The 12,996-nt window shown below is 47.1% G+C and overlaps 1 protein-coding gene across 1 annotated transcript in view; it reads left to right on the forward strand.

Annotated features, from left to right (window-relative positions):
* Positions 1-12,996, forward strand: part of LRPPRC (leucine rich pentatricopeptide repeat containing) — a 318,251-nt gene that overhangs the window by 13,019 nt on the left and 292,236 nt on the right. Inside the window, exons 4-5 of the mRNA XM_033937468.1 lie at positions 9,717-9,838; positions 9,957-10,015. Of these exons, the coding sequence (XP_033793359.1) occupies positions 9,717-9,838; positions 9,957-10,015 (181 nt within the window). The remainder of the gene's footprint in view (positions 1-9,716; positions 9,839-9,956; positions 10,016-12,996) is intronic.

Below are 12,996 nucleotides of genomic sequence, written 5' to 3' on the forward strand. Positions count from 1 at the left end.
TTCACTCAAAGCTGCGGGCAGTGGCTCCTACGTGCCTCCTACGGCTGATCTGGAAGCGTTCCCTCTGATGTCGTGACGTCAGAGGGAACGCTTCTAGATCAGCCGTAGGAGGCACGTAGGAGCCGCTGCCCGCGGCTTTGAGTGAACGCTGCAAGACGGAGGAGGGAGCAGGAAAAAGGTAAACATCCGTGGCCCAGAAGGGAAAAGGGAGACTGGCGTCTAGAAGGAATGCTTCCAGATCAGCCGCGGGGGGTGCGTGGGAGCCGCTGCCTGCGGCTTCGAGTGAACGCCTCAAGATGGAGGAGAGAGTAAGGAAGAGGTAAACACCCGCGGCCCAGAAGGTAGAAAGGGAGAAGGGCGTGAGACTTGAGAGGGAGGGAGCATAAACTTAGGAAAAATGATGGAAGGAAGGAGGGAGGGGCATGAAATTAGGACACAGAATGAAGGGAAAGATAGAGGGGAGCATGAGCCATAAGATGGAAGAATAGAGGGAGTGAGGGAAAGAGATGCAGAGATGAGGGAGATAATAGAAAGGGAGAATTGGGTGTCGGAGAGAGAAAAGAGATGGTGCAATTGGGGCGATAAAGAAAGAGGAGAACTGTTGGACAGAGAGAGGAGGGACGGAGACAGAGAGAGAATTATTGGACATGGTGGTGGGAGAGGAGTGAGGTAGAGATGCATGGGCGCAAAGAGAAGGGGGAGAACATGCTGGACCGAGGAAGCCTCCTGGATGTTGGGGGTTTTTTTTGGGGGGAAGGGTATTAAAAGAAGTGCCAGATTGTGCCTGGGGGAGAGCTTATGGGGCCAGAAACAGAGGACAGAGAGAGAGAGATGGTGGGCAATGGTCTGAAGGGAGAGAAGTTTTACCTGGGGTGCTGTGGAGGAAGAGGGAAAGAGATACTTGAAGGGAGAACTGTTGGCAGACAAGGGGAGAGATGGGATGGGAGGCAATTGGGAAGAGAAAGGGAGAGAAGTTGGAACTAGGGATGGGAGGGAGGGAGAAATGTTAGGCCTATGGATGGAAGGCAGAGGATAGAAGGCAGAGAGAAGCAGTATCTCTCTCTTTTTTCTCCATTTCATTGTTCAGCATAAAGGGGGGAGAGAAGAAGAAAAACAGAAAAGAGAGGTAGCAAAATGTTAGACCATGGAGATGGAGGAGGAGAGATGGAACCATGGAAGGACAGGAGGGAAGAGAGCTGGGATAAGATGATGCTAGGGATGTTAAGAAAGAGACAGGGAATAAATATGAATGCATTACTACCAAATTTTAACCAATTAAGCATGTCGATCATAGAAATTGCACCCACATGGAGAGATGACAAGCATATAAAAAACGTAAAATATTTCAAATTTAAATATGAAAGCAAGGAAAATAAAAATATCATAGACACAGTGCATAAGATAATAACATATATGGAACTAGTCTTTAAGCCCGTTACATTAACGGGTGCTAGAAAGCAGCCCCCTTTCCCTCTCCCCCTCCAGTTCCTCCCTAATTGTCTCTCCGTAGCCCCCCTTCTGTCTTCCCCCCCCTAAGCAAAATGATCTGCCTCCCAGCACACCCCTCCCCCCGAAGCAGCCCCCTTTCCCTCTACCCCTCCAATTCCTCCCTGACAGTGTCTCCGTGGTCCCTCTTCTGTCTCCCTTCCCAAGCAAAGCTGTCTGCTTCCCAGCACACCCCTCCCCCCCAAAGCAGACCCCTTTCCCTCTGGCCCTCCAGTTCCTCCCTGACTGTGTCTCTGTGGCCCCCCTTCTGTCTCCCCCCCCCAAGCAAAGCTGTCTGCCTCCAAGCACACCCCTCCCCCAAAGCAGGCCCCTTTCCCTCTCCCGCTCCAGTTCCTCCCTGTCTCTCTGTGGTCCCCCTTCTGTCTCCCCCCCAAGCAAAGCTGTCTGCCTCCAAGCACAGCCCTTCTCCAAAGCAGGCCCCTTTCCCTCTCCAGCTCCAGTTCCTCCCTGTCTCTCCGTGGTCCCCTTCTGTCTCCCCCCCCAAGCACAGCTGTGTGCCTCCAAGCACACCCTTACCCCAAAGCAGGCCCCTTTCCCTCTCCAGCTCCAGTTCCTCCCTGTCTCTCCGTGGCCCCCCTTCTGTCTCCCCCCCAAGCAAAGTTGTGTGCCTCCAAGCACACCCTTACCCCAAAGCAGGCCCCTTTCCCTCTTCCTTCTTCCCAGTTCCTCCCTGTCTCTTCGTGGCTCACGCAATTTTCTCTTCTCGCGGTCTGGCCAGCTCCCCTAGTCCCTTGCCGCCACCGCCACCCCCTTCCCTTCCCGCAGTCGACAAACCTCTTGCCTCCAGCAGCCGCCGCAGCACTGTAAACACGCTGCTTCGCGGCCTCTACTGCCCCGATTTGCTCTTCCGTGTCCCTGATGACGTCATCAGAGAAACGGAAGAGCAAATGAAGGCAGTAGAGGCCGCGAAACAGCATGTTTACAGTGCTGCGGCGGCTGCTGGAGGCAAGAGTTTTGTCGACCGCGGGAAGGGAAGGGGGTGGCGGCGGCGACAAAGTACTAAGGTAGTCGGCCAGACCGCGAGAAGGGTGGGCTGAGAGGAACCCGGGACCGTTGCAGAGGCTCGTTGCACAGTGTAAATACAGTTGCTCAGTGTGAGGCTTCCTTCGCTCTTCCGGGTCTGCATTATGACTCCTCAACGCGCCATCTAGCGCATGCGCAGTCGTGTGGCCACATCCCGACAGAAAAGGGATCAGGGAACACGTTTCGCTACTGCGCATGCATGGGCTAGCATTTTATTATTTAAGATGTATAACATTCCAAACATTATAAAAATATAATATAAAACATGTATGAACACGATGTTAATACAAAATAACAAATAAGAAGCTAAAACATATATGAAAAAGCCTGCCATGCGCTTAATTTAAAACATAAAATTATCTACTACAAGTGCATTTTTCTATCTTAATTATCTGTTGACCTCCCAGTGTCTCAGTGACCTCCCTGTGCTACTAAATAATTTTAGTTTAATTTTTGGAGGGGGGGGGTTGTAATTTCAGGTGTGCCGCGAGACGCTGGGGAGGAGGAGGAGAGGCGCTAGTGCCAGCTGACTGCCTACGGGAAGTGCCTCTCACAGCGAGAGGCACATCCTGTAGGCAATCAGCCAGCACCTCTCCTTCTCTCTATGCATCTTCCCTGCCAGCACCTGGCGGCTCAGGTCCATCTGGAGGGCCTTCACGCATACGTGGATGTCAACATGATGACATCATGCATGTTTGTGACATCTTGTCGACATCCGCACACTTCTTAGTGCCTTGAGCCATGGCCACTACGTTTAGTGTGCCGTAGCTTGACAAAGTTTGCGGGACGCTGAGTTGCACATCTTTATCCAATCTATTGATAAGTGTTCCCTTGTCTAGTGACAGTGACTGACAGACTAGGCATCAAGGCTGAAAAGCCACTAAGCTGTGTGTTCTCTCTAGAATATTTAGAAAAATTGTTACTTACAATCTTCGAAGAGGGCCTATAGTTCCTTGTTTGTCCACCACTTCAAGGCCTTTCCTTTTTCCTACCTTTTCTCATCCTTTGATTTGTCTGATATGACAAAAAGATTGGATTTTGCTCACCTTTTTACTTCATGAATTCCATAAAGCACAGTTACTTACCGTAACAGGTGTTATCCAGGGACAGCAGGCAGATATTCTTGACTGATGGGTGACGGCACCGACGGAGCCCCGGTACGGACAATTTTAGAGTGATTGCACTCTAAGAACTTAGAAAGTTCTAGCTAGGCCGCACTGCGCGTGCGCGAGTGCCTTCCCGCCTGACGAAGGCGCGTGGTCCCCAGTTAGTATAAGCCAGCTAAGAAGCCAACCCGGGGAGGTGGGAGGGACGCAAGAATATCTGCCTGCTATCCCTGGATAACACCTGTTACGGTAAGTAACTGTGCTTTATCCCAGGACAAGCAGACAGCATATTCTTGACTGATGGGTGACCTCCAAGCTAACAAAAAGAGGGATGGAGGGAAGGTTGGCCATTAGGAAAACAAATTTTGTAAAACAGATTGGCCGAAGTGTCCATCCTGTCTGGAGAATGCATCCAGACAATAGTGAGATGTAAAAGTATGAACTGAGGACCAAGTAGCAGCCTTGCAGATTTCCTCAATGGAAGTGGAACGGAGGAAAGCTACAGACGCTGCCATAGCTCTAACCTTGTGGCCCGTGACAGAACCTTCCAGTGTCAGGCCCGACTGAGCATAACAGAATGAAACGCAAGCAGCAAGCCAATTGGATAGGGTGCGTTTAGATACAGGATGACCCAACTTGTTAGGATCAAAGGACAAAAACAGTTGAGGGGATGATCTGTGAGGTTTGGTGCGTTCAAGATAGTAAGCCAAAGCACGTTTACTGTCCAAGGTATGCAAAGCCTGTTCACCTGGATGAGAATGAGGCTTTGGAAAAAATACAGGTAGGGCAATGGACTGATTAAGATGAAAGTCAGACACAACCTTAGGGAGAAACTTTGGATGTGTACGGAGGACCACCTTATCATGGTGAAAATCAGTGAAAGGTGGATCGGCCACTAGTGCATGCAGCTCACTGACCCTCCTGGCAGAAGTGAGAGCAATAAGGAAGACCACTTTCCAAGTAAGAAATTTGAAATGCGCTGTGGCCATAGGTTCAAAAGGAGGCTTCATTAAAGCAGAAAGAACCACATTGAGATCCCAGACCACAGGAGAGGGCTTGAGAGGTGGTTTCACATTGAAAAGGCCCCTCATGAACTTAGAAACCAAAGGATGAGCCGAGGGGGTTTTTCATGAATTGGCTCATGAAAGGCAGCAATTGCACTAAGATGAACTCTGATGGAAGTAGATTTTAGACCAGAGTCAGACAAGGAAAGAAGATAGTCCAACACCAGTCCCACCGCTAGAGACATGGGATTATGGTGATGTAAGAGGCACCAGGAAGAAAACCGAGACCACTTCTGTTGATAACACTGAAGAGTGGCCGGTTTCCTGAAAGCATCAATGATAGAACGGACAGGCTGAGAAAGGAGTGAGTGAGCCGAAGTCACCCCGAGAGAAACCAAGCTGTCAGGTGCAGAGACTGTAAGTTGGGATGCAGTAGTGTCTGCTGATGCTGAGTAAACAGAGAAGGAAACAGTGGAAGAAGTATGGGTTCCCTGGAACTGAGTTGAAGTAGAAGGGAGAACCAATGTTGCCTGGGCCACCGTGGAGCGATGAGAATCATGGTGGCTTGTTCCCTCCTGAGCTTGAACAGTGTTCGTAGCATGAGCGGTAGAGGAGGGAATGCATATAGGAAGAGATTGGTCCAATCCAGAAGAAATGCATCGGGTGCCAGACGGTGAGGAGAGTAGAGTCTGGAGCAAAACAGGGGCAGCTGATGATTGTGAGGAGCTGCAAAAAGGTCCACTTGAGGAGTGCCCCATTGAGCGAAAATGGACTGGAGAGTCAAGGGGTCGAGAGTCCATTCGTGAGGTTGGAGAATTCTGCTGAGATTGTCCGCTAAGGAATTCTGCTCCCCTTGAATATAGACAGCCTTCAGGAATAAATGATGAGCTGTCGCCCAAGACCAAATCCGTTGGGCTTCCTGACACAACAGGCGAGAGCCCGTCCCTCCCTGTTTGTTGATGTAGTACATTGCAACTTGATTGTCTGTGCAAATGAGGAGTACTTGAGGAAAGAGAAGATGTTGAAATGCCTTGAGGGCATAAAACATCGCTCGTAGTTCCAGGAAATTGATGTGGTGTTTCTTTTCCTGGGCAGTCCAAAACCTCTGAGTTTGGAATTCGTTCAAGTGAGCCCCCCAGGCATAAGGGGATGCGTCCATGGTGATCACAAAGTGATGAGGAGGTAGATGGAACAGTAGACCTCTGGATAGATTTGAAGATGTCAACCACCAAAGAAGCGACTGTCGAAGAGACGAGGTCACAGATATGTGTAGTGAGCAAGGATCTGTCGCTTGAGACCACTGAGTCGCTAGGGTCCATTGAGGAGTACGCAGGTGGAGACGGGCGAAGGGGGTGACATGTACTGTGGAAGCCATGTGCCCCAAGAGCACCATCATGTGATTGGCAGAGATGGTCATCCGTTGAAACACCTGCCGACAGAGATGAAGGATGGTCTGAAGGCGGTCGGATGGAAGAAACGCCCTCATCAGAACAGTGTCCAGAATGGCTCCACGAATTGAAGTCGCTGGGTTGGAATGAGGTGCGAAGGGTAGATTGATTTCGAAACCCAACAGTTGAAGGAAGTGAATGGTCTGGTTGGTGGCAAGCAGAACCGCCTGAGGAGAATGAGCCTTGATCAGCCAGTCGTCCAAGTAAGGGAAGACTTGAAAATTGTGAGAGCGGAGGTAGGCCGCTACCACAATCAGACACTTGGTGAATACCCTGGGAGAGGAGGCCAGACCGAAGGGTAGCACCTTGTACTGATAATGATTTTGATTGATGAGAAAGCGCAGATATTGCCTGGACGTCAGATGGATAGGAATATGTGTGTAAGCCTCTTTTAGATCGAGGGAGCATAGCCAGTCGCCCTGAGTGAGAAGAGGGTAGAGGGTGGCCAGAGAGAGCATTTTGAACTTCTCCTTGACCAAACATTTGTTGAGATCTCTGAGATCTAAGATTGGTCTGAGGTCTCCGGTCTTTTTGGGAACTAGAAAGTACCGGGAGTAAAATCCCTGACCTCGCTGATCTTGATGAACTTCTTCGATGGCATTGAGAAGAAGGAGGGATTGAACCTCTTGAGCGAGAAGGAGGGACTGAGACTGGTTGGAAGCAGACTCTTTTGGCAGGCCTAATGGCGGAGGAGTCTGAAAATTGAGGGAGTAGCCGTGGGCTATGTTAGAGAGCACCCACTGGTCGGTGGTGATTACTTCCCATCGAGTCAGAAAAATGTTTAGTCGACCTCCTATGGGCTGTGGAAGAGAACATGAGGGAGGAAGACTGGCAATGCCCTGGAGAAGCGAGTCAAAAGGGCTGAGTCGGTTTAGGCTGAGTAACAGGCTTTATGGCAGGCGGCTGTTGTTGGCGAGCCTGTTGTTGTTGCTGCCGTTGCCTCCAAGGCTGAGGAGGATGAGACTGAATTGGCCGAGCAGAAAAACGCCTCTGATACGGCGTCTGCTGCCTAAAAGGACGAGGAGGAGGGGGTTTCTTTTTGTTTTTCAATAAAGTATCCCACCTCGTCTCATGGGCAGAAAGCTTCTGAGTGGTGGTATCCAAAGATTCACCAAACAGCTCATCACCCAGACAGGGAGCATTGGCAAGGCGGTCCTGGTGGTTCACATCAAGGTCTGAGACGCGAAGCCATGCCAATCGTCTCATCGCTACAGACATAGCAGTAGCTCGGGATGTCAGTTCAAAAGTGTCATAGATGGAACGGACCATAAACTTCCTGAGCTGCAAGAGACTGGCAGGGCATTGTTGAAAAGCAGAAAGCTTGCGGTCAGGAATATACTTTTGAAAAGTGGCCATCTGCTGGATAAGATGTTTCAGGTAAAAGGAGAAGTGGAACGCATAGTTACCTGAACGGTTGGCCAACATAGCATTTTGGTAAAGCCGTTTACCAAATTTGTCCATGGCCTTGCCCTCTCTGCCAGGAGGGACAGAGGCATACACACTAGAACCTGCAGATTTTTTGAGGGTTGACTCCACCAGCAAAGATTCATGTGGAAGCTGAGGTTTGTCAAACCCTGGAATAGGAATAACTTTATAAAGCGATTCCAATTTCCTTGGAGCTCCTGGAATGGTGAGAGGAGTTTCCAAATTCTTGTAAAAAGTTTCCCTTAAAATATCATGAAGGGGTAACTTTAAAAATTCTTTGGGAGGTTGGTCAAAGTCCAAAGCCTCGAGGAATGCTTTTGACTTTTTGGAATCAGACTCCAAGGGAAGAGAAAGGGTGTCTGACATCTCCCTGAGAAATTTAGTGAAGAAAGAGTGCTCTGGCTTACTAGCAGGATCCTGCACCGGTGGGTCCTCCTCATCAGATGAAAAATCCTCCTCGGTACCGAGGGGATCATCAGAGTCATCCCATAAATCAGGGTCACGTACCGATGGAAGATGGCCCTGAGATAGAGGAGTAGAGGATTCGGCATGCCTGGTTTTGCGTACCGATTTACCTGAACGCATCGACACCGTACCTGGTGACTGTACGGATCAGAGGCCGAGTGAGCCGTACGTCGAAGAGACTTTGGCTCTGCCGATAAAATAGGCATAGACATTGAAGAGGCAGATTTAAGCGGTGCCGATAACGTCGATGCCGACAAAATAGGCTGGTCGACGATCGGTACCGTAGGCTCAGTGGGGACCGACACCGGAAGGTTCGGAGTTAGCAGAGCCGGGAGCAGGTGTTGTAATTGCTCCTTATGCTGGACCTGAAGGATGGATGCTATACGCTCATCCAGAGACGGTCCCGATGGCACCGGTACCGCTTTTTTCTTGCTCGGTACCTGCGGTGCAGCTCGACGCTCAGGCGAAGTCGATGCCGATGAAGAGGCAGTCACTTCTATGGGAGCGGAGCGTTTGTGGGGCTGACACGCAGTCTGTAGGATTTGGCTCACTGCTTGTTCGACTGGTAGGCCAAGAACAGTAGGGGATGGCTTCTTAGCCGGCTTACCTACAGGGTGCGACACCGACGATACCTCTTGCGGTGTCGAAACCACCGGTGTCGACTTAGAGGAAGTTGCCGGAGTCGATGCCGGTGGAACTTCCATAGCGGCACCGAAAAGAATCCGCTGTTGAATCTGGCGATTTTTCAAAGTTCTCTTTTGAAGAGATCTACAGCGGGTGCACGTTTCTGCCCTATGGTCCGGACCCAAACACTGGAGGCACCACTTATGCGGGTCGGACAAAGAAATAGGGCGTGCACACCGCTGGCACTTTTTAAAACCCGGTGAAGGGGGCATGAAGGGAAAAACGGCCATAGCAAAATCGAAGCCCGAAGCTTCGATGGTGCCAACAGGCCCCTCCGGGGCCGACCGAAAAAAGTCGAAAAAAAATGGACTTTTTTTTACAAGTAAAAGAAAGAAAAAAATAATGTGAAGAATTTCACGAAGAAAAATAACGCGCGAGAGGGAAGGCGACGGAAAAAAAAATTTTTCCAACAACCGTTGGAAACACGTGTCTTCTTAGCTCTGCGGAAACTAAGAAACTGGGGACCGCGCACCTTCGTCGGGCGGGAAGGCACTCGCAGCCGCGCAGTGCGGCCTAGCTAGAACTTTCTAAGTTCTTAGAGTGCAATCACTCTAAAATTGTCCGTACCGGGGCTCCGTCGGTGCCGTCACCCATCAGTCAAGAATATGCTGCCTGCTTGTCCTGGGATAATATTCATTTATGCTTTTGTTCCTCTCTGAGGATTTTTGCCCTAAAAACTATTTTCCAATAAATAGTACACTTAGGCTTGACTTTCTGTTCCATCGTATTTCTTCTCAGCTGAAAATCTGTCTGTCCATTACTATTTGCTGTCTAACCAGAAATATTAACTTGCGTCCCTTTTTTTATTTTTTATTTTTTTGCTACACTACTAGCCATTCCACCTTTCAGAATAACATGCTCGTCTCAGTCAGTCAGAGATTCCAATAATTGTAAGAGTCATGGTGCGGGGATACCAAGTTGTGGTACCATATCTGCATTCTAACATATTTGACACATCGTGTACAAATAAAGTCCAGAATTATGATTACAGGGAGGTTCTGAACAGTGACATTTTCTTCATTTTTACTTATTGTTTCCTTTTTGTTCTCATTTAGGGGCAGTATACGATATCAGCCATTACAATGCTTTACTTAAAGTTTACCTCCAGAATGAATATAAATTCTCACCTACTGATTTCTTGACAAAAATGGAGGCAGCCAACATCCAGCCAAATCGAGTAGGTGATCTTAACCATGTGGTTTTCTTTAATGTACTGTAGTTTCTGTTTTACACTGGTGTACCTGTCTTCCATGGATGAAAGTTTAACAACCTTTGCTTTTGCTGTTTTCTGACAGGTGACTTATCAAAGATTAATTGCTGCCTATTGCATTGTGGGAGACATTGAGGGAGCCAGGTATGGAGATCCAAATCTGTATATGTATTTTGATGAAGCCTTATGCTCTTGATCAGTATTGCCTACTCATAAGAGTTCAGGCTTGTTAGAGTAAGATTATATATCTAGTGTGGGGATTCTGAACCCATTCCTTGGGATATACCTAGCCAGTAAAGTTTTCGGAATATGTACAATAAATATGCACGAGATATATCTGCATACACCCCCCCCTTTTACAAAACCACGAAAGCGGTTTTTAGCGCAGGCTGGTGCACTGAATGCTCTGCGCTGCTCCCGACACTCATAGACTTCCTATGAGCATCTGGAGCAGCCAGAGCATTCAGCGCACCAGCTTGTGCTAAAAATCGCTTTTGATGTTTTGTAAAAGGGGGGATAATGAAGGTAGTTCATTCAAATTTGTCTCATGCATATTCCTTGTGGATATTCAGAAAACCTGACTGGCTAGGTGTGTCCTGAGCATTGCATTGAGAACCACTAAGTGTGGCGCAGTGGTTAAAGCTACAGCCTCAGCACCCTGAGGTTGTGGGTTCAAACCCACACTGATCCTTCTAACCCTTGGCAAGTCACTTAATCCCCCCATTGCCCCAGATATAATCAGATAGATTGTGAGCTTACTGGCACAGACAGAGAAAAATGCTTAAGTACCTGAATAAATTAATGTAAACCATTCTGAGCTCCCTTGGGAGAACAATATAGAAAACTGAATAAATAAAATAATCTAGAACAATATGTGAACAGATAGCATAGGCTGACTATTGGATTGGATATACAGTAAAACCTTGGATTGCAAATAACTTGATATACAAGCAATGTCTTGCAATACAAGTACATACAATATACACACATCACAACTGAACCGATGGTTCTTCTCTCTCTGGCGCTTCAAGAGTGTAGTGACTGTTCTCAATGAGCGAGGTCTTGCAATACGAGTACGTATAGTATTTTGTATTAAAGTTTTTGGGTTGTGGAACGAATCGTCTGCATTTCCATTATTTCCTATGGGGAAATTCGCTTTGATATACGAGCGCTTTGGATTACAAGTATGCTTCTGGAACGAATTATGCTCGCAAACCAAGGTTTTACTGTAATTCAGAAGCTAGTGGGTGATTTTTTTTTTTTTTTTTAATATCTTACACACTGAAAATTAACTCTGTTCAGTTGCAATATAGCTTTACTAGATTGGTCTCTTTTATGATATCTGCATTTAGCTGGCTTGCTCTGCTTAGATTCTTATCTTCTTGCTTGGTGAATTTACCAGACAGTTGTTTGGTCCCTTTGTGCATCTTTGCTGTAACATTTCACTGGGGTGCAGGGTTTTGAAAAGTTAGTCCATTAAGAATTTTTACTTGTCTTGGACGTTTAGATGTTCCCTTCAGATCTTTTTTTCTAATCCCATGAGACCAGTTCAGACATGGGTTTTTATCCTAGTCTCCTTACTACTAGATGGAGACGGAGAAGAACCATATTGCTGACAACATCCTGTATAGCAGGCCAAATGCAGCCTGCTATTGAATTTTATGCAGCCCATGAGACCATGGGAATTATGCAAATAAAATGTCATTAACCAGAGTATTAGTGGTTTTTAAAATACTATATTTCATAAATATTTTGAGAATAGCCACTCTTGCAGTTTGTTTCCATTGTTTTTACTTATTTTATATCTCAGAAGGTGTATGAAGCTCTGTGCAGTTCTGGTTCTAATGTAATGTTGCGGTCTGCCATGGCTAGTACTGACAGTCATGTGGTCTTCTATGTAAACTGTATACTATGTATGTTTTTTAACCTGTAACCTGTTCTAAACTCTTTGGGGACAACGGGGTAGAAAATGAATTAAATAAGTAAATAAAAGGGTTGCCCAGCTATGCTATATAGAAACATAGAAACATGATGGCAGATAAAGGCCAAATGGCCCATCTAGTCTGCCCATCTGCAGTAACCATTATCTATTTCTCTCTCCAAGAGATCCACTACCTCTTCTGGGAGACTGTTCCATGCATCTACCACCCTTTCTGTAAAAAAGTATTTCCTTAGATTACTCCGGAGCAGTTTCCTTTCAAATTAAAGAGTCTTGACTCATGCGCATTTACATTATATAGGTATTTAAACGTCTCTATCATATCTCCCCTCTCCCGCCTTTCCTTCAAAGTATACAGATTGAGATCTTTAAGTCTGTCCCCATACGCCTCATGACGAAGACCACACACCATTTTAGTAGCCTTCCTCTGGACCGACTCCATCTTTTTTATATCTTTTTGTAGGTGCGGCCTCCAGAATTGTACACAATATTCTAAATGAGGTCTCACCAAAGTCTTATACAAGGGCATCAATACCTCCTTTTTCCTACTAGCCATACCTCTTCCTATGCAACCTAGCATCCTTCTAGCTTTTGCAGTCATGTTTTCAACCTGTTTGACCATCTTAAGATCATCACATACAATCACACCCAAGTCTCATTCTTCTGTCATGCACATAAGCTCTTCACTCCCTAATTTGTACCGTTCCCTTGGGTTTTTGCAGTCCAAATGCATGACCTTGCATTTCTTAGCATTAAATTTTAGCTGCCAAATTTCAGATCATTCTTCAAGCTTCGCCAGGTCTTTCTTCATGTTTTTCACACCATACGGCATGTCTACTCTATTGCAGATTATCGTATCATCCACAAAGAGGCATATCTTACCTGGCAACCCTTCAGTAATATCATTTATAAAAATGTTAAAAAGAACAGGCCCAAGAACAGAACCTTGAGGCACACCACTGGTAACATCCCTTTCCTCAGAGAGCTCTGCATTGATCACTACTCTCTGTCGCCTTCCACTCAACCAGTTCTTGACCCAGCCCGTCACATTGGGACCCATCCAAAGGGCACTCAGTTTATTTATTAGACGTCTGCGTGGAACAGTGTCAAAGGCTTTACTAAAATCTAAATACAACACATCTAGTGCACATCTTCTATCCAATTCTCTGGTCACCCAGTCAAAGAA

The sequence above is a fragment of the Geotrypetes seraphini genome, chromosome 3 (assembly GCF_902459505.1).
Source record: "Geotrypetes seraphini chromosome 3, aGeoSer1.1, whole genome shotgun sequence".
In the NCBI taxonomy this organism is placed as follows: domain Eukaryota; kingdom Metazoa; phylum Chordata; class Amphibia; order Gymnophiona; family Dermophiidae; genus Geotrypetes; species Geotrypetes seraphini.